General features: G+C 42.0%; 1 protein-coding gene and 1 pseudogene across 2 annotated transcripts in view; both read right to left on the bottom strand.

Annotated features, from left to right (window-relative positions):
• SYNGR1 (synaptogyrin 1) overlaps window positions 1-20,377 on the bottom strand; it is a 39,045-nt gene that overhangs the window by 17,375 nt on the left and 1,293 nt on the right. For both annotated transcript variants that reach the window (XM_048501927.1, XM_048501928.1), the window contains exon 2: window positions 4,834-5,071. In XM_048501927.1, coding sequence (XP_048357884.1) covers window positions 4,834-5,071 — 238 coding nt within the window. The remainder of the gene's footprint in view (window positions 1-4,833; window positions 5,072-20,377) is intronic.
• On the bottom strand, window positions 10,415-19,709 carry LOC125434554 (annotated as a pseudogene).

Genomic DNA, 20,377 nt, shown 5'->3' with positions numbered 1-20,377 from the left:
GCTGCTGAGTATCACGGTGCTATAGCTTATAATACAATCCTATGCACAGAAATAAATCTCACTGAGGTGAGGCTTACTCTCAGGTATGTATGCTTATACTAGGGAAGTGTTATTACATGAGGTAGCGCAGTATAGATACTAGGATCTGGGAGACACATGTTTAAATTCCCATTGTGCCATGAAAGATTGATGGGTGATCTTGAGCCAGTCACACACTTTCAGCTCACCTACCCCATAGTGTTGTTGTAATAATAAAATTGAGAAGGAGTTAATATTGTAAGCCAGTCTGGGCATCCACTAGGGGGAAAAGTGGGGTATAAATAAATATCATTGTGCCTAGGAGGATTGGGGCTATTAGATGGCAGCACACTCCAGATTATCACCCTTCACTGCATTATAAGACCTTTTACTAATATACAGTCACAGCTGTTCCCAGATACACTTACACAATTTGCCAAATGGGAACAGATTTATCCCGGAACAGACTGCAGCTTTAGTTACAAAACTGAAAAGTGAAAAACAAACCAGACCTAATACAACACCGCTCTCATATTCTCTGCTCCACACCAACATCATCAACCACAGGAGATTACAGCAGTGTCTGGAATCTACATTTTAATACCTTTAGTATCTTATAGAGTGAAGTAAATGTGCAAAGAATGAATGGGCGATAAGGAAAAACGTACTAACGAAAGAAAATATGAGCAACCTGACAGTCATGGTAGTAACTCAACAAGCAGTATGTACTACGTCTCCAAAGGCACCTTGCCACGCTGGAGTCCAAATGTCCCCAACAAATCACTTCTGGACCTACAAGTGTCACTTGAGAAGATTAAATGCAAGCTGTTATTCATCTCTACGAAAGACAGTGGAACTGCCAAGCTGTTTCTGGAGCCTTAGTAGAGCTATTTTTTCCCCCCTGGAGCATTAATGAATAATATGTCTCAGACTTTCCCACTGATACACATGTTTCACAAGCTTCAACAGGAATCATCTTAGAAGTGGCATTTCACATTCCCACAAACACAGGAGAGAATGCATTTCCAAAATGATACTTGTCATTTATAGTACTATGACTGTATTAAAATTAATTTTAAAAAATTATATCAGCTGCCCAATTTATAAGGAGCGCCTTTCGAGTCAATCAAATTTTTATTTAACTGATAAAGAATCTAATTCTAAATCTGATCCCAGGATGTGGATCAAAATATCTCACAATGGGGCCACACGTAGATAAAAAAGATGATTCCACAAATCTACAGGAAACTTCAGGTTTGCAGGGAAATCCAAACCTGGTAAAAATGGGAGGACTAAACAAGTTTTTTAAAATGTGCGGACATATAAAGGAGACAGACAACTAGGAAATAAGGAGGACAGAAGTAGAGGATAGGGAGACGTGGTCTTGTGGGGAGGGGGAAGAATAAAGGAGATAGGTCAGAGGGAGGGGAAGTAGAGATAGCATGAAGAATTAGCTTTCCCTCCCACTAGCGCCTCCAGGTCCACCAGCACGTCTAAGCTAAACTAACTGAACATTACATTTCTAGTTATTACCAACAAAATTATCACTAGCCTATTTGAATACAAATACCCACATTTGCCATTTGTGGCACATGAAGAGTTTCAAAAGGAAAAGGGAAACTTCTGACTTTAAAAAGCTGGCTGCTTGAAGGCAATAGTCCTAAGAACCAAAAAAAGTTTGAGAAAGCAGAACGAATAATTAAAATTAATCATATATACAATATGTCTTTATTGCACAGTGCTTAAAAATAATGTTAAGAACAATGTTCCGGGCGTGAAAGCCTTCGACAATACAAAAATAATGTTAAATGCTTAAAAGTACAATAATTCAATAGAAGCTTGAATCCAAAGATTCAACCTTATAATCAACCTTTCTACTGGACTCCTTGTGACTTTTGTATAATTTTGAACTGATAAGTACTGTTTATGTGTCTATGTACTCTGACCTCTAAAGAAGACCTTTCAGGACAAAACACGCCAGGTCAATCTATGTAACAAGTTATGTGCAATCAATCTAATATTTGGGTCTCACTGAAGATGCAACCCTTAGATTCAAATTTCAATTGAATTGTTATAATTTTAAGCATTTAACACTGATTTAACATTATCTCTTCAAGCACTGTGCAATAAAGACATATTGTATATATTATTAATTTTAACTATTCCTTCTGCTTTTCTTAACCTTTTTTGGTTCCTACAGGTTGGGTTTTGATTTCCCTTCTGTTTCTTTGCAGGCAATAGTCCTTCATCACAGGCAACAGGCTATTTACAAGGCTACTCTAGAATCTCTGCTGTTCTAATCAAAATGTCATATACAAATAGACTTTCATAAGGAATGAGATGTAGTGTCTGAGCCAATATTAATCAATACTGCTTTGAACTTAAAAAAACAACAACCCTTCACTGTATGACCTCCTTGCTTGAATATGACTTTTAGCAGGAGCAAAAAGAATGTACATTTTCAAAGGGGACAGGAAACAGACAAGCAGAATAAGTGTTTTACGGTATGCTTTGCATGGTGTGCATCCTGGCATCAGTATGCGTGTGAAATAGGGCTGGCTTCTCAACAAAAACAAGCATGCTCTTTATGAATACACTTTATGATAGTTATATATCCACCTTTCTCCTGAGCATCTCAGAGCCTTAGGCAGAGTTGAGTTATTGCTTCTACAAAGAATAAAAAAAGTTAAATAGGGAGCTTCCGTTTAATGATTTATTTTCTGTGCTATGACTACATTGCTCCTTTCTTTTTATATAAAAGTACTAGATTAGGTTTCAGTGCTTCGGCCTATATCCAGCTACACAGTGACAAAGACCTGCGGGCATTTAATTCTACTTAGATGGGTTGGTGATTTCTGCCATTTTTGGTTTCCTTTAGCAGAACATCACTTTACCCTATCCTGTTCCTTGGAGTCCACTGATTCCCCTAGGACAAAATAAGGGGTGGGAGGTGGAGCAGGCACAATGGGCTGCATAAGGTAGGGATCCCAAAATTTAAATATCCTTCTGTCTTTGGAACTGCATGGTTGGATACAAGACATTTTCCTCCTGAGGTTCATGGGGTTACCCTCTTTAGAAAAATTGTTTGAACAATTTCGTCTGATGCATTACAAGTGTTTTCTGTTGTTGTTAAGGGGGCGGAGATAAACATTATGAGCCAGAAAAGATGTTGCAGATCTCTTTTTGGTAAAGGTAGTAGTAGTCCCCACAGCAAGTCATTATTGACCATGGGGTGACATCCCATCTATTAGGCAGGCAATTTGCCGGGTGATTTGCCATTGCCTTCCCCATTCATGTATACTTTCACCCCAGCAAGCTGGGTACTCATTTTACCGACCTCAGAAGGATGGAAGGCTGAATCAACCTTGAGCTGGCTGCCTGAAACTGACTTCTGGCAGGATCAAACTCAGGATGTGAGTAGAACTTTCATTTCATTTGACTACCAAAAGCTCTATGTAAATACCAATTTTTATTAGTACTAAAAGTACTACCATTTCTTGTCCTCTTTATCACTTACCGCTATGTTATATTAATCCTCCTTTGCCCCTTCTTCAACAGTTAGGAGAGAGCTTCCCCAACTCTGATTTTTCTTTATAACATATCTTCCAGCTCCTGTCCTTCTCTCGCTTATAACTTTAAGTATGAATAACTGCTATGGATGTACTACTATTTGTACATATGACAAAATAAATCAACTCAGAAAAGGTTATGCTGAAATAAATTTTGTTAGCCTTCACAATTCTGTTGAACTTCTCTTTCACTTTATATTCCCTAGCAATCTACAACCACAGAGAAATCTTAACTATGTTCTAGTGTGTCGCTCATAGTTCATCTGTGCACAAGCTTAACCAGGAACACACATGAACACCCCCCCCCCAAAAAACCACCACCAGAGAACAGAGTTGCCCTACCCATGGACATCGTGGTACTTGTCAATATTTCCACTGGCACCCACCCAGCCTTTCAGAAAGTGGTCACTGCCTTTGTCAAGCTGGCCTTGTTAACTGGATGACCTCATTCAAATGACAGGATTTTCCACAAATGCAACAGCATCAGCAGCCACTGGAAGATCAGGAAGACTAGTAGCATCCAATCTTATGACTTCATTTCTCCTTCAGTCTTTCTTTCTGCTTTAATTTCCCCTTCTCTTTCTTCTTTCCTATCCCCCCTGGCTTTCCTTCATTTTTTAATTCTCCTTCTGCTATTCTTCTACAAAGTAGGGAGAAAAGTATTAGTGTCTGGCGCTGCTCCTATGGGTTGCATTCACCACCCTTTCTCAAAATTCCAAAGGCGCTCACAGGCGCTCACAGGCACTCAAAAAGGTTGGAGAGCCCTGCCTTAAGGTATTCTACACTCCCCTATATTTCACTATCTGTGGAGGTTTGTTCTGCAGGTCAACCGTACTTCCTAGGAAAAGTCCTGTGACACCCTCCCAATTACTCTAGGAGCTCATTTATGGATTTGGGTATAAATTCTTACGTTCAAGAGATTTTGTTTTTAATGGTGTGTGCAAACTTACAATGGGAATTTCTGAGAGAAAAAAAGGAGGATAATGAGAAAGACTGAAGGGAGAGGAGACTGACATAGGGAAAGATGTTGCAAAAGAAGAAAGAACGAGAAGTCAGGTATCATCAAAGGGTGTGCTGTGAACACAAGGTTTTTCTTCATAATTCCATACCACTCCTGCCAAGAATATCAGACATACAACATAGGGTCTGGAAATTAAAGACTGGTTGGTCTAAAGTGATACAGGATTTTCTTAATATTATCTTCCCTACAGAACCCTGAGCAGTGCCAATCCATGAAGAAACTCACCAGACACACCAACATCGGAGAGCACAACTTTCTTGCGATCCTTGACACTGCTGATCTGTGGAAAGTAGACATCTAGTGCCAGGTAAAGAAGGCAGCTGAGGAAGGCAAGGACTCCCACGGTGATGCCATAACCACAGGCATCCTGGTTGCGATTGAAAATGCAAAATTCCTCTGATTCATCTTGATGGTTAAGGTAGCCTTCATTCACAATGGAGCCAAACACAACAATGGAGAAAAGCTAGATACAAGGAAGCAAAGAAAGAAGTTTTTAAAAATCCAGCCAAAGCCAAGCACTGCCAGCTTCCACTGATTTCAGAGGAAGAAAGTACATGCATGCATACTTAACATTCTTATTTAAATAAGTGGAACTTAAAAACATGTTTCACTGTGGTTGGACTGTACTGCGGGTATTTTAATCTACCATTCTAGAAGGCACCTAAATCCAGCTAGACCTGAGTATGCTTTCTCTTCCAGTTGAAAGGGTACTCACTGAAAAAAGCAAGCATTTATTTTCAAACTACAAAACCCTAGTAGTCATTTACCACCATGATTCACTCACCCACTCAATCCTCCACCTCATTCCAATCTATTTTTTCCATCTGTTCTCCCTAGTTTCTCCACACATTTCCTTTGGCCTATCCAACAACTAGTACCCACTTTACACTCATTCTAGTGATGCCTTAAGCTTCACTTTCCATTCATCAGCAATCCATCTGTCTCCATCTCTTTACCTTTCCTTCTGTCTGATTGCTACATCTTTGTATTTATACTGTGCCATACACTGTCCATTATCTTTCACGACCCAGACATATGTATATGACCAACAGCAGGCTGGCTAGTCAGTTTTAGAAAGAGCTGAATCCTCAATTGAAGATATGCTCAAGAATGTTCACAGACTATCAGTTGCTATCCACTGTCTCTTCCCTACTATTTTTAAACTATTAGTACTATGAGATTACTACACGTATGGATTTAAATTGCTGTTTTCAGGAAAAGAGGTACAGTATTTATTTACTTCATTTATATCCCATCTTTCTCCCCAGTGAAAACTCAAAACAATGTACAGAGTTCTCCTCTCCTCTATTTTAATGTCACAACAGCTCTGTGAGGTAAGCTAGGCTAAATGCGTGTGACTGGCCAGTGGGCACCACCAAGTGAGCTTTCATGGCAGAACTGAGGTTTGAATCTGGGTCTGCCAGGTCCTAGTCCAGGGGTCTGCAACCTGCAGCTCTCTAGATGTTCATGGACTACAAATCCCATCAGTCCCTGCCAGCACGGCCACTTGGCCATGCTGGCAGGGGCTGATGGGATTTGTAGTCCACGAACATCTGGAGAGCCACAGGTTGCAGACTCCTGTACCTAGTCTGACACTCTAACTACTATGGAACACCAACTCTCAAGGACAGCAACAATAAAGTCCAGAAATTAGTCGGGGGGGGGGGGGGGCGACAAGAGGTACTTGATCAGCTATAACTCCTGTGTATTTAGGACTATACATCTGTGCCTCCTGCTTTATACATTTAATGCATGAAATAATAGTAATACACATTGCAATAGTCAGGGTAAACATAACTGTTCCGCAAAAAATAAAGCAGCTCTTCATCTCCTGAATATTCTATATCCACAGTGTATGTGCTGTTCAAGTACCTGGCTTCCTTTTTAAAATCATCTATAAACATACTATTAAAGAAGAGTTGGGGGGGGGGGTATTGTACGCCGCTTTTGTCTACCTAAAGGAGTCTCAAAGTGGCCTTCTCTTCCCCTCCCACAACAGACACCTTATGAGGTAGGTGGGGCTGACAGAGTTCTGAGAGAACTCTGATCTATCAATGTCACCCAGTAGGCAGCATATGTAGGGGTGGGGAAACAAGCCCAGTTCATCAGATTAGAGACTTTCACTCGTGTAGAAGGGTGAGGAATCAAACCCAGTTCCCCAGATTAAAGTCCACAGCTCTCAACCACTTCCCCACACTGGCTCTTATAATATAATGAAATATACACTGAAAACATTCATATTTCCACTGTATATATACTGACCAACATTTTTGTGTGCATGCAGTGACTGTGTATGTTTCTTATTTCTCTTTCCTTTTGTTTCAGAATTTGCAGGTTATTTATAATAAAAAAGACACCTAAAATATAGAATTGAATTCAATTAAAATAAAATAAAATTTAGATGCACTAAACAGATAAAAGCCAACAAAAGTCCACAGGCTCAAAAAGGTTGGGGGTTCCTGGTCTACATGTTCCTTGCTTTTGATTACATAATGAGCTTTGCTTCTGATCACCAGTAGTCTATCCTACAAGACAATTCGAATGGAAACCCACATTGCTTAACAGTTTTAGATAACCCCTCAGTGGATACTGGTGGCTCTGGGCAAGCAATCCTTTTTGGATGAAGGGAGCAAGTAGGAGCACGTCTGCATCAGAGAAGTGGTTGAAGTGCTAAATTAGGATCTGCAAGACCTAGGTACAAAGTCCTATTCTTCAAGGGAAGTCCTGAGCCAGTCAAATACACTTAGTCTAACCTATCTCATCGAATAGTTGTGAAGATAAAATGAAGAAAGGGGGGGATGCTGTTAGCCACTTTATAGAGAAAAGCAGTGGCAAAGCTACAAGGGGACAGGGGGGTGCGCCATGCACCAGGCGCATGCCTGGGGGCACAGAAAATCGCCCCAAGACCGCTCCCCATTTCCCCTGCGCAGTCACCCTTCGACTTACCTTAGTTCCAACTTCCTTTTTTGAGAATCTTTTTCAGGGTTCTCCAAAGACTCCTGTTCTCTCCAGTAAAACAAGCCTGATCCAGACTATGGTTCCCAGGGAGACCTTGGGGCTCCCACTGCCAAGGTCTCCTTGGGAAGTATAGAAGGTTCCCATCAGGTCAAGCTTTTACTCTTAGAACAGGCCTTTTGCAGCCTGAAAAAGTTCTCAAAAAGAAAAGGAACTAAGGTAAGTGTGGGAAGGGGGGAGGGGAGGCGCCGCATGGGGGGGGGGCAGAAAATATAGTATGCACACCAGGCGCAGTTTGGCCCAGCTACGCCTCTGGAGAAAAGTGGTGAACAAAGGAGTTGGAATATTGGAGGAGATGGAGGAGGGAAGCAGACAGCCACTGCCATGAGCTGGATGAAGCTCTCTGAGGGGGCGCAATAGACTGGAAATGGCAGCTATGAAGGAGTTTGAAAAGATCCTTAAAGGTAAGGATATGTTGCTGGTGACCAAGAAGAAGAAGAAGAAGAAGAGTTTGGATTTATATCTCCCCTTTCTCTCCTGTAGGAGACTCAAAGGGGTTTACAATCTCCTTGCCCTTCCCCCCTCGCAACAAACACCCTGTGAGGTGGGTGGGGCTGAGAGAGCTCCGAGAAGCTGTGACTAGCCCAAGGTCACCCAGCTGGCATGTGTGGGAGTGTACAGGCTAATCTGAATTCTCCAGATAAGCCTCCACAGCTCAGGTGGCAGAGCTGGGAATCAAACCAGGTTCCACCAGATTAGATACACGAGCTCTTAACCTCCTACACCACTGCTGCTCCAAGAGCAGGATAATTAGTACTATAGTATTTTCCATTACTAGGTATGGATGTGAAAGCTAGACAACAGATATCTGATGGGAAGAAAGTTGATTCATTAGAAAAGTGGCGTTGGAGAAGAGTTTTATGGATACTATAGATTGCCAGAAAGACAAGTAAGTGGGCTCTTGATGAAATCCAGTCTGAAATCTTCCTAGAAATTAAAATGACTAAACTGAGGCTATTGTACTTTGATCACATTATGAGAAGACTCACTGGAAAAGACAATAATGCTAGAAAAAAATTAAGGCAGCAGGAAAAGAGGAAGACCCAATATGAGGTGGATTGACTCAATAGAGGAACGTTGGCCCTCAGTTTGCAAGATCTAAGCAAAGCTGTCAATGATGGAAAGTTTTGGAGGTCATTAATTTATTGGTTCAACATCAGTTGGAAGAGACTTAATATACAACAGGATCTTTTTCTCCCTCTCTCTCTCTGAGCATATGATGTGAGGTAGGTCATCTGCTACTTTGCAGCAGTGCCTCTGTGCCTCCACCTGGGCTCTACCTGTATATGTGTAAATAAAGCAAACCCTATGGATCACCAGTGTTCTCTCTTTCAAAGCTCACCAACTCTGGTAAGCACTAAGCCCATGCAAATTCTCACCACTTTAGTGAAGAGGGACTGAATTGTTTGTAAAATGTTCTCTATTTAAATACGTTTACTTATTTTTCAAAATGTATTCTGTTTCCATGATTGAGAGCAGAAACAGACTGCCAAGACTGTAATGGGCTGGGAGGAGAGAATCAATGACAGCCACAGGCAATGTCACACATTGCACAGGACAAGTTGCAAGCCCTGGCCACTGCAAATGTTGTCCAGACTCTATCCAGTTTAATAACCTTCAGTAGGTACTTCACCTTGACTTGGATTGCCAAAGCTAGCCCAATCTCATCAGCTTTCAGAAGTTCAGCAGGGCTGGACTTGGTTAGTATTTGGATGAAAAAACCACCAAGGAATTTCAAAGTAATTATGCAGAACAAAGTGATGGCAAGCCACCTGTATTAGTCTCTTGCCTGTAAAACACTACAGGGTCACCATAAGTCAGCTGCAACTTGATGGCACTTTAGCCACACCCAGCAGATATTTTCTTCACTAAGTCAGATTTCAGCATTCAAGGCCTGCCCCAGCAATTGCTTTTTGGGCCCCACGATAAGCTGGATGGGGGGAGGAGTCATCTGTACCACAGACCATGTGATGCTTCCATGGTGATGCCCATTTCCTGCCATCTATTATAACCTCCTGAGTAGCATGTGATGCCCATTAGTGTTTCTTGAACACCATACAAGGAAAACTGTCACAGTGCCTCAGCATCTTGCTACTTAATTTAGGAAGGTCTCCTTGTTTTCAACTGAAGAATGTCTGCATTCCTCTCTCCGCTTACAGCCCTTCAACACCCCATGATCTCCTTCAGTCACGAGGCTGCTACGCTGCCTCTTTCACTCTCCCCTGCTCCTTTTTAAATTCAGTTATAAAAAGGAAATTGTTCTGTTACATAATATTTCTCACAGGATTTATAATCAAATCCACTTCAGACAGAATAAAGCAAAAGCTTTTCTTTCATTTGAGGAACCAATTGGCAAATATAAAAGGGAAGCTGAGATGGAGGAGGGGGGAAATGTTTCAAAGTCCAAAGGAAAAAAATTCAACAATCATCTAGACAAAGATCCCCCCCCCCCCCAGCCTTTTTGGGTCTTTAGACATTTACAGCTGCAAATTTGGTATATTGCTGGAGAACCAGAAACAGACTTTCTTCCAGAATATATATTTTACTATTGCATTTGTAGGAGCACGATTTATTATGATCATCATTTGAGCTTCTCTCAGAACGTCCTTATCGTGATCCATAGCCATTCATGCTCATACTTCAGCAGAGGTCCTAAGACACAACTTTCAGGGTCCAGGAGAAACACATATATGCACACACCTATATCAGCAAGCCCCAGGAAATAACGTAACTCAGCTTGCAGCTTCCCCTGGATCTGACCATTCTCATCAAGGGTGACTTTAGCTGAAAATCAGTGTGGAGAACAGCCAGGAAGACAACTTGCCCGTAAACCTTTTTCTGACCCAGTCATGCTGGAAAGAATCCCATAGGATGCTGAAACAGGAAAAATCTGTCCTATAGGTCCAAATGGTCCTGCTTTCTGCTACTTCCAGTGCTAATTTCAGGTGCTGATCACATCTGATTGGCATCTCCAAGGAATAGAACGGGTTCTTGATAGCAAAGTCTGAATAAATTTCATAGATCTTGCGCAACAGGGAGTCTATCCCCGACTGCCGTGGGTCAGCGAGAACCACAAATTTGATCAGAGTGGAACATGGAGTCCAGCATGAGCTTCTTGTTGGAGGAGAGCCACAGGCGGCCAAAGCAGATGGCCACGGGGAAGTTGGCCGGGCTGCTCAGGAACTCCAGCATGTTGTGCCCATCGGCTGTCAGGCGCCTGTTGACCTCCAGGCCGTTGATGGCCAGCACGGCATGGCCCACGCGGACGCCGTCACGCTGCCCGAAGGCCACCAGGACACGCTCGTCATGCGGCTGCAGCACCAGCTCCAGTGGGAAGCCGAAGGTCTTCTCGCTCTCGGTGCGCGGCGCGTAGTGGTCCCTATTAAACTATTTGGCACTTTACTTTCCCAAAAGCAGACACTGATTATCCTACCAAGATATGTGACCAACTCACATCTACTAGACTGCATCTCTCTCCTCCTGTGTCCCTAAGTTAAATTGATCCAAACAAGCACCACTGTAGCACAGGTTGCCGACCCTATACTTCAAGTCATATTCAATACAAGTATATTTGTCTGAAAAGTTACAACCAAATATTAGTTCCTCACACCGATGGCTGCAGATAATTGGTGTAAATCATGACACAGAACAGGAGAGAGAACACATGTACTTGTTCTACAAAGCAAGAAGCAGTACTGTCCCAGCACTGATAGCTTCAAAGATGTGAAGTACTGATCCTGCATCTCTATGGCCCCTTCCGCACATGCAGAATAATGCAGTTTCAATCCACTTTCAATGTACTTTGCAGCTGTGCGGAATAGCAAAATCCACTTGCAAACAATTGTGAAAGTGGACTGAAAGTGCATTATTCTGTATGTGTAGAAGGAACCTATCTGCTGTATGACAGGCAGGAATCCAGCAGAGAGAGTCTTCTCCTGCATCTCTATCCCAGAAAAAACTTCGATGAATTTCAGCTTGTCTTAAGCAATGACTGTTCTTGAATACAGAATGAAGAGCACATAATCTTTCCCATGATACTCATCTCCACTAGAGTATAACCGTTTCTGCATCTCTTGAAATCACCATAACAGAGCTTGACATCTATTTCTTGTGATTCTGTGGAATATACGAACAGAAATAATGTAATTGCCTCTGAATTATTCCTGCAGTAGTACCTAATGTTGTTTTGCCATTGTGTGTGTGTGTGCGCGCACACATGCACACAGCCTCTGCATTTGGACAGCCTGTGCCTGCTCTCCCCCTCCCCCCAATGCATCTCTCCAATCTCTTCATGGTCTGTTTAAATGTCAGCAGCAAGAACTGTTTCACTGCTTTTCCCTGACAAATGAACGAGGGGCCACTTCAAAGCATGAAAATGAACACAAGAACAGAACAATTAACCCCCCCCCCAGGTAAGTTCAAAAACCACAGTTTAATCTGCCATCTCTGTATTCATGTATGCAATCTCACAGAGAATCCCTATAGGCCACTTCTGCATCACAGGGTAGTTCATACATGAAAGGCTGACAGATATTATTTCTTAACTGAAAATGTTTTCTTTGCTAGCTATCACTCGTTAAGCCTACGAACTGGAAGCATCAGGAGACATATAGCTGGCAAAATGCTTTGCAAAGGCCAGGACTGAGGTACGTTTCACTGTTGCTATGGATGCTAATGGCCTAACATACCCGCCTTGAGCAGCCCTTAAGGATATTCATCGCCCAGAGACAGAGAAACACTGTTCTACCTAATTTCACTAAACCTAGACACACTCTCTCTGAATTCCCTTAATTTTGATGCAGATTTCTACACTGATTTTATACACTGAGAATAGGTTGCTTTGCTTCTCTTTTTAATCTGAGGACCTCTGAAGGTATACGTATCTGACTGCACCTGGGAAACTGGCCTATGCTCTCGAATGCAGCAACAAAAAAGGTTGAGACCCTTAGAGAACGTTTGAGCCATCAAAGAAACAAATCCCAGAAGGCACAATTGCACGTGTCACTGCAACCTGGACACAGGCCAAGCAGCTTCTAATCAATTACTGCCCTCTAGGCAGCCCCAAAGGGAAGGAGGGGTCATCTGGCCTAAGCACAGGGTTGCCAGTTTACAGGTGGATCCCCTCCCAGAATTGCAACTGATCTCCAGAAGGCAGATATTTATTCCCATGGAGAAAATGGCAGTTGGCAGGAAGACCCTTGCCCCTCCAAAGGCCCCGTCCCCACATCTCCCGGAATTTCCAAGGCCAATGTCAGCAGCCCTAGGTTGGACCTCAAATTAGACATTTGCAATTTTTAGGGGGGGGGGGTATTTGATAAATCGCCCAGCTTGTTTTTATGGGCATCCCTGTCAGACCAAAATGTGATATATTCCCTTATTTTTCAGTTGCGAATTAGTAATGTGATCTGGTAAAAAGCAAGAATATTTGAATTATTTTGCTGTGTTGAATACCAACTGTCATGATGCACTATAACTGTCTCAATAACTTAGTGCATTTGAACAGGAAAAAGCTAGAAAAATCACAAAAAATCACATTATATCTCATTTTCTTTTTTGATTCCTCACTTTGTTTTGATTTGTCATTTTTTTTTTACATTTAGATACTTTTAAAGCTGGTAATGGCCCAGGTCTCTCTAGGCCTCTATGGAGACCTGATTCTGATTCACTCCTAAAAAACAAGAGCAATCTTGATTTTTAAAAGAAATTTTAAGCAAGGCCAGTTTTTCAAAACACTGATAGATATCTATGTAACAGAAAGCCTGTGCATCTTTTACTCACAGAATCTTATGCTGGAATAAATTCTGCTAATGTTGAAAGTGCCACTGGACTTTATAAGAATGCTTTGAAAACTGGCCTTGCTTAACATTTCTTGACACAGTATTTCTATGAGGCAGCTCAGGTTGCATCCATTATTCCTAGTATATTTATAGAAAGAGAATGAACCCCTTTCACATTAATGTTTACCTGCATTTATATATTGCCTGAAGTAAACAGGGTTTACTACCACGACTCGCATGTAATTCACAGTGCTACCACGACTCGCATGTAATTCACAGTGTAGCTCCCCCACCACATTTCTACCGCAATTCAGCTTCAGATAAAACCTTATTTTGGAGTAATTTCTCAGAGGAACATCTCCGTTGCACCCCCCCAAAAAAATGTACCCCTGCTTGTTACTTCTACATATTGCATAGAGCTAGATCTGCTTTGTTATATACTGCCTCACATTCCTATGTATTTATGTTTTTAATTATTAGCATGAAGTTATTAAGATTTCCAGTCAGCTTCTTCCTGCTCACAAGATACTTCCTTCCTAAGAGCTTTTTTTAAAAAAAAAGTCAAAAGAAAGATCTCATGATAGCATGTAATAGTAACAAAATGGGAATGCATGACGCAGATTACTGCTGACTTACCAGCAGTGACAGATCCACTGATATATCTAGAAACAAGCATACAAGTAACGTTGAAGATGAAAGAGAGATGAATGAGTAAAGCTGCCCTCTTCTTTTCCTGGGAGGGCAGTAGTGTTCTAAGCAGATGAACTTCCTTTTTGTAACAAGGAGATGCAGTAAAAGGAGAAAACCTCTCCCCTCTGCCCCAATTCATATGTATTTCAACTACTGAATCTCTCTGCCTATCACTTAAATTTTAGAAAAGCCCTGCCAAGAAAAAAAGAACAAGGAACTGTACCCTTGTACTGCAATGCCATTCAATTTATTTATGTTCCAAATGACCTTGCTTATTTAAATATTATTTATACCAGTGGCGTACCTAGGCAAACTGGAGCCCTGGGCAAAACCTGCGTTTGATGCCTCCCCCATGGGCAGCCACTCTCCCCCACCATGACCAAACAATGATTTTTTCCACCAGGTCGTTTCAAAGTCACCATCACATTATAGAACATGCCCCAACTCACAAATCTGAACACAGCAATGGGCCATGCCACACAGCAGAAATAATTTTTTTGAAAACATTTTCAAAATGCTTTCAAAATGTTTTATTACTGCTATGAAAACATTTTATGGTGTTGTATCCAGTCACTCTTAATTGGGGAAACAGGAATCAATTTCAATAAAGTTATTTACCAAACTGGGGACCCTTAGATTCCTTTCCTCTCTCTACAGGTGGATTTAAAAGGAGAATCTGGGCTCCCTAGTTTAAACAAGTGATGCTGGAATCCACCCCCAAACAGCATCATTTTCAATGGTGTTTAAACTAGGGAGCCCAGATTCTCCTTTTAAATCCACCTTAAAGGGAGAATCTGGGGTCCCCAGTTTAAACAACATTGAAAGTGATGCTATTTTGGGGAGGATTCTTCTCCCCCCTGAAACAACATCACTTTCAATGTTTAAACTGGGGACCTCAGATTCTCCCTTTAAATCCATGTCGAGGGGGGTGGATTTAATAATAATAATAATAACAACAACCTTTATTAGGCATTGAGAGAATAAAAGAAAGAAAGAAAACAAGCATTGGCAGGAAGGGAGTGGTTTTAAAAGGAGAATCTGGGGAAATTTAGGGGGTGCCTGCTTTCAGGGGTGCAATTATTAAGATAGAAGAACCAAAATTTCAGAGTATCTTCGTGAGATCCTAATGATGATACAACCTAGGTTTGGTGAAGTTTGGTTCAGGGGTCCAAAGTTATGGACCCTTAAAGGTGTAGCCTCCATCTCCTATTAGCTCCCATTGGAAACAATGGGGGATGGGGCACCCCCTTTGGGGGTCCATAACTTTTGACCCCCTGAACCAAACCTCACCAAACCTGGGTGGTATCAGCAGGAAACTAACCTGATGATACCTCCTAAGTTTAGTGAAGTGAGGGGATCCAAAGTTATGGATCCTCAAAAGGATAGCTCCATCAACTATTAGTTTCCATTGGAAACAATGGGAGATGGGGCACCCCTTTTGGGGGTCCATAACTTTGGACTCCCTACACCAAACTTCACCAAACCTGGGTGGTATCATCAGGAGAGTCTCCCAAAACATCTCTGAAATTTTGGTGCTGCCAGCCTAAAAATAGCACCCCCTGCAGGCCAAAAACAGGAAAAAACACTGAAAATAGAAAACCCACAAATGAACCTGCATTTTTGGCACCCACCACAAGGGTGCGCCCTGGGCATCTGCCCACTTTGCCCAATGGGAGGAACGCCTCTGATTTATACACAAGTAAGTGAGAAGGCAAGACTTACTGGAAAAGACAATGCAAATGGGAAAAGCCGAAGGCTGAAGAAAAAGAGGAAGACTTTCTGTGATGAGGTAGATTTACTTAATAATGGAAGACATGGCCTCTACTTTGCAAGACCTGGGTAAGGCTCGTCGAACGCTTTCACAGCCAGATTCAACTGGTTGTTGTGGGTTTTCCAGGTTGTGAGGCTGTGGCCTGCTAGATCTTGTTCCTAATGTTTCCTCTGCATCTGTGGCTGGCATCTTCAGAGGTGTATCACAGAGAGAAGTCTATTACACCCTGAGTCCACACTGTGTTACATACTGGACACAGTGTTAACAGACTTCTCTCTGTGATACACCTCTGAAGATGTCAGCCACAGATGTAGGTGAAATGTTAGAAACAAGATCTACCGGACCATGGCCACACAGCCCAGAAAACCCACAATAACCAACTGGGTAAGGCTGTTCAGGATAGGATGTTTGGGAGGTCATTAATTTATACGACCATCATAAATCAGAAGCAGCACTTAACACATAAATGTGTACAGGACTGAAGCATTTGTTCTGGAGCAACTTTTAAAGCGACAGGAACTGGCTAATGAAAAACAGTGACAGCTACACATCAGGGTTCACGTTGTATTTGTTCTCTAGTCACAAATGGTTATCTTATTTGATAGTTTTCTTTACCATATGACATTTCCAAAGCCCGCATTGTTAAAGCAAAGGAACACCCTGAAGCTATTTAACTATTTTAAATGGAACAGTGCAACTGCCTATAGAATCAACAGCTCCCAAGGCAATCTGGAAAACCTGAACAACATGAAACAGGCACATCTCAACACAATGATTGTTTTCATTTGCTAATGAGAGGAAAGGCTCGCTTTAAAGCTTAAAGGACACTTTGCCTTTCAGACTTAATATCGTAAAGAGGAAGACAGAAACTGAGAATAATCTTCCCATGACTGCAGTCATTACTCTCCTCCTCGGGACACAAAATTTGCATGAATAACTCTTCTAACTCCACTTACAGGCAGAAATATCCATTTGACCTTATACATATGAATGCAGATTACCACTGGTCATGGATCAAAATGACCCTAAAATGGATGGCATCACTATGTGTAACTTGCACCCATCACAAAAGCAGCAGAACCAGACTACCAAGAAATTAGAAAGAGGCCTCTTACATACTCAAGAGACTCCCCGCATGCAGAAAAGTGACTTTGCAATTAGTCTTTTAAAAAACAAACCAAAGACTTAAGCCCTTTGAAGAGGTTATACTGTGTGCACAAGAAAGCTGACAAGCGCACGTATCATGAACACACTCCCAAAACATGTGGTCCTCATATTGTCTGAACATATTTTGCATGATGCACTACAGCATGTATGAACCAGAACACAGGAAACCCCAGTGGTCAGTTTGCTGTATATGCTTGCAAAATACACTCATGATAAATGCAATTGTCAGCCTCCTGATACACGTGGCCATGACATATGAAAATGGGGGCCCTGTTGTGGAAGAAAGCTAGGTTACAAATTCTCTAAATAAATAAAAAATAAATATGCTGCAGGAGACACACAATACTATCAGTCATGAGCCAGTTAAAGGGATGGAAAAAAAGAAGTATGTATCAGCTCCTGAGATCGTAAGAAAACCATGAGATGCAGAAGATTTCTAAATTGTTGCTCTTCCTGCAACTCTTCACAGACTGCTGACTTGCCTGTTCTAATTCAGACCTGGAAATAGCTGCTTGCCAGGTCTTATTTGGCAAATAGGAGTCAGTTTCAGACAACCAGGAACTCAAGCTGTTTCAAATAAATGGAATGAAACCACATACTCGCTGGAATTAAGATGAGGCAAGAGAAAACCACAGACCTCTGTGGCCAAAAACAGTTGAGTTGCCTCAGGGTTAGGTGTTCTGCATGTGGATAAATAAAGGCAAACTAATCTTCCCTCAACTTTCAACTGGCACCATCTTGGGTGAGGCCAAGATTACCTGTTGCGCAGACAGTTTATAGCAGTGCTGAACCACTTTGCAAGTACCACCCATTGAAGCAGCCACATAACTATTGTGTGCCCTATGTACCACTCCACAAAACACACAATAAGATATAGCTATTACTATTATATGCATATAAATATAACCTTTTAAATTACTAGAGTACTACTGTGCCTGTCTCTCCCCGTCATGGCTAGACCTTAGCCAACCCTTGTATATGTGGAGTGAGGGGGGAAGGGCTTCTCTCTTCGCATTCTTGTGAGAAGCTCAACAGGTTGGGCAAGACAGTAAGATTGCCAAGACCTTGCTCAATTCCTGGAAGCCTGAAGTGTGTGCCACATTGGGAAACAGTGCTCAGAGGAGGCACAGGTGGCATGTCAATGAACCACATGAGGCTCCTGAGCTCACTCCTGGTTTAAGTTAACCATTCATTCATTCCCTTTTTGAGGCCTAGCAGCTGGAGCAGCAGATAACTAAACCTGCTCACCATGCAACCTTCACTTACTACCGGTAGTACTTTATAAAAAAGCTCTACTGACTCTCAGTTCAAAGCAAGCAGAGAAATTCTAAATTACCCTCTCACAGAGACAGCGTGCAGTGGTTAATAATAGTGGACTCTAATCTGGAGAGCCGGCTTTGATTCCCCACATTTCCACATGAGCAGCAGACTCTAATCTGGTGAACCAGGTTTGTTACCCCATCCCTACACATGAAGCCTGCTGGGTGACATTGGGCTAGCCACAGTTCTTTGTAACTCTCTCAGCCCCACCTACCTCCAAGGTGTATGTTGTGTGAGGGAAAGGGCAGGAGTATGTAAGTCGCCTTACAGGAGAGAACAGTGTGGTATAAATCCAAATTCTTTTTATTTTCTCAGAACATGGATGCTACAATACACACATAAATTTGTACAGTAAATCCCTGGTTTCAATATGCAAAGGAACCAATTCCCAGGACTGTCAAGTTAACCACTTTTTGATCCCAAATGCTTTTAATCAATGGACAGTTATACCTTATGAACACTTAGAAGTAAATCCAACTGAAAATAGTGATACTTACTTCTGAGTAAGCATACAAAGCATTTACTTGCAATCCTTGGGAATAAATGTCAGCATGTTTTATTTCCCGGTAAGTATGCACAGGCTTGGCTGTTTTTCCCATTTGAAAATCTCTGAAGAAATATACCTTATATTATATAAATCTAACTTTTTTTTCCTTTTCAAATCAGAAAGAGTTCAGTTGTACAACAGCACACAGGACATCCACAAGCACCACACTGTCATTACTACCATGTGCTCAGATGGATGCTCCTGGAGTGGACTCTGGATGTAATAAGGCTGAAAGTCACTTCCAAGGTCAAGATGCAATTGACAGTTGGTGCTCTGGGGAAACAGGAGCACATCCAAGAAAATTTTGGATGCTGGCTGTCTTTCTGGAGCTGAAAGGTCATCTCATCTCAAAGAAAGCCAATAAAGTGGCATTCTGAGGCAAAAAAGCAGCACACTGCAGAAACCCTCTCTTTCTTCTCTTGTCCTTAGGAAGCCCTGCAGCAACAGAAGGAAAGGGCCAGCTTCCAACGGGGAGAAGGTTTTGTCCCAGTTTATTAAGGGCAGAAACGTCCATCTACTGTTATATCACAGGGACCATGAATGCTGCATTACTGCCTGTGCTCTCTGCTGCCTTCCTAATTCAGATTTCAATGGCTCATGCAACAAAATGGTTTTTCCAATAAGTCGTGAGAGACTGCAGTGGCAGATACAAGCTGGGAAACTTATGTCCTCTGGTAAAGGAACTCTGGTGTATTGTGCTATGCTGTAAAACAAACTCACCAGGAGATACTAAGTCATCCTCCATCTTCCTAAGGCACTGCTGGAATTCAGTAAGGCTCACCCACTCTTCTCCCAACACCAGTCCCAAAGTCATATGCAGCAAGGGAGGGACTGACAATAATGGGCACTCACACAAACATAGTACTCATGAAATAAGCTACTTGGGAGCAAAAATATTATACTGGCTGAATCCTATAAACTGTAACAAGCTAAGCAAACCCCACCCACACCCCAAACTTCTGTCTCTTAATAAATTATCTCATTTAATCCAACTTTTTCATGCAAGGAAGAGGCACCTCTTTTCCTTGATCAGCTCCACCACACAGCAGCTTCCTTCTCTCTTGTCTGAAAACACCCCTAGGAGACAAATCCCTCTCTAGCTTCAAGGTTTGCAGCCTGCTGTCTTAATCCCAATGACCTTCTTACATATGCTACAAGCACATAGGCAGCCATGGCAAGAATATCACGAGCTGAGCAGCCTTCCCCCACCAGATAAGCAACCTTCTCCCATGACAGCTATCCCAAGAGAAATACAGGAAAAAGAGGACTGATCCCACTGACTCTTGCTGACTGATCCCATCAACTGCACCTCTTCCTTAATCATCCACAAGACACACTGTTATATGAACATTACTGCATATTAAACTGTGGTAAATGTGTTGAACTGAAAGCAAAGAGAGTTGCATTTTATCGAACATCTACCTTCCTTCCTTGCCCCTGATCCTGCCTACATGCACAACAAATGCCGAGGGTAAGGTTAGA

Source organism: Sphaerodactylus townsendi, linkage group LG06 (assembly GCF_021028975.2).
Source record: "Sphaerodactylus townsendi isolate TG3544 linkage group LG06, MPM_Stown_v2.3, whole genome shotgun sequence".
In the NCBI taxonomy this organism is placed as follows: Eukaryota; Metazoa; Chordata; class Lepidosauria; order Squamata; family Sphaerodactylidae; genus Sphaerodactylus; species Sphaerodactylus townsendi.
This window is presented reverse-complemented; position numbering and strand designations above follow the sequence as displayed.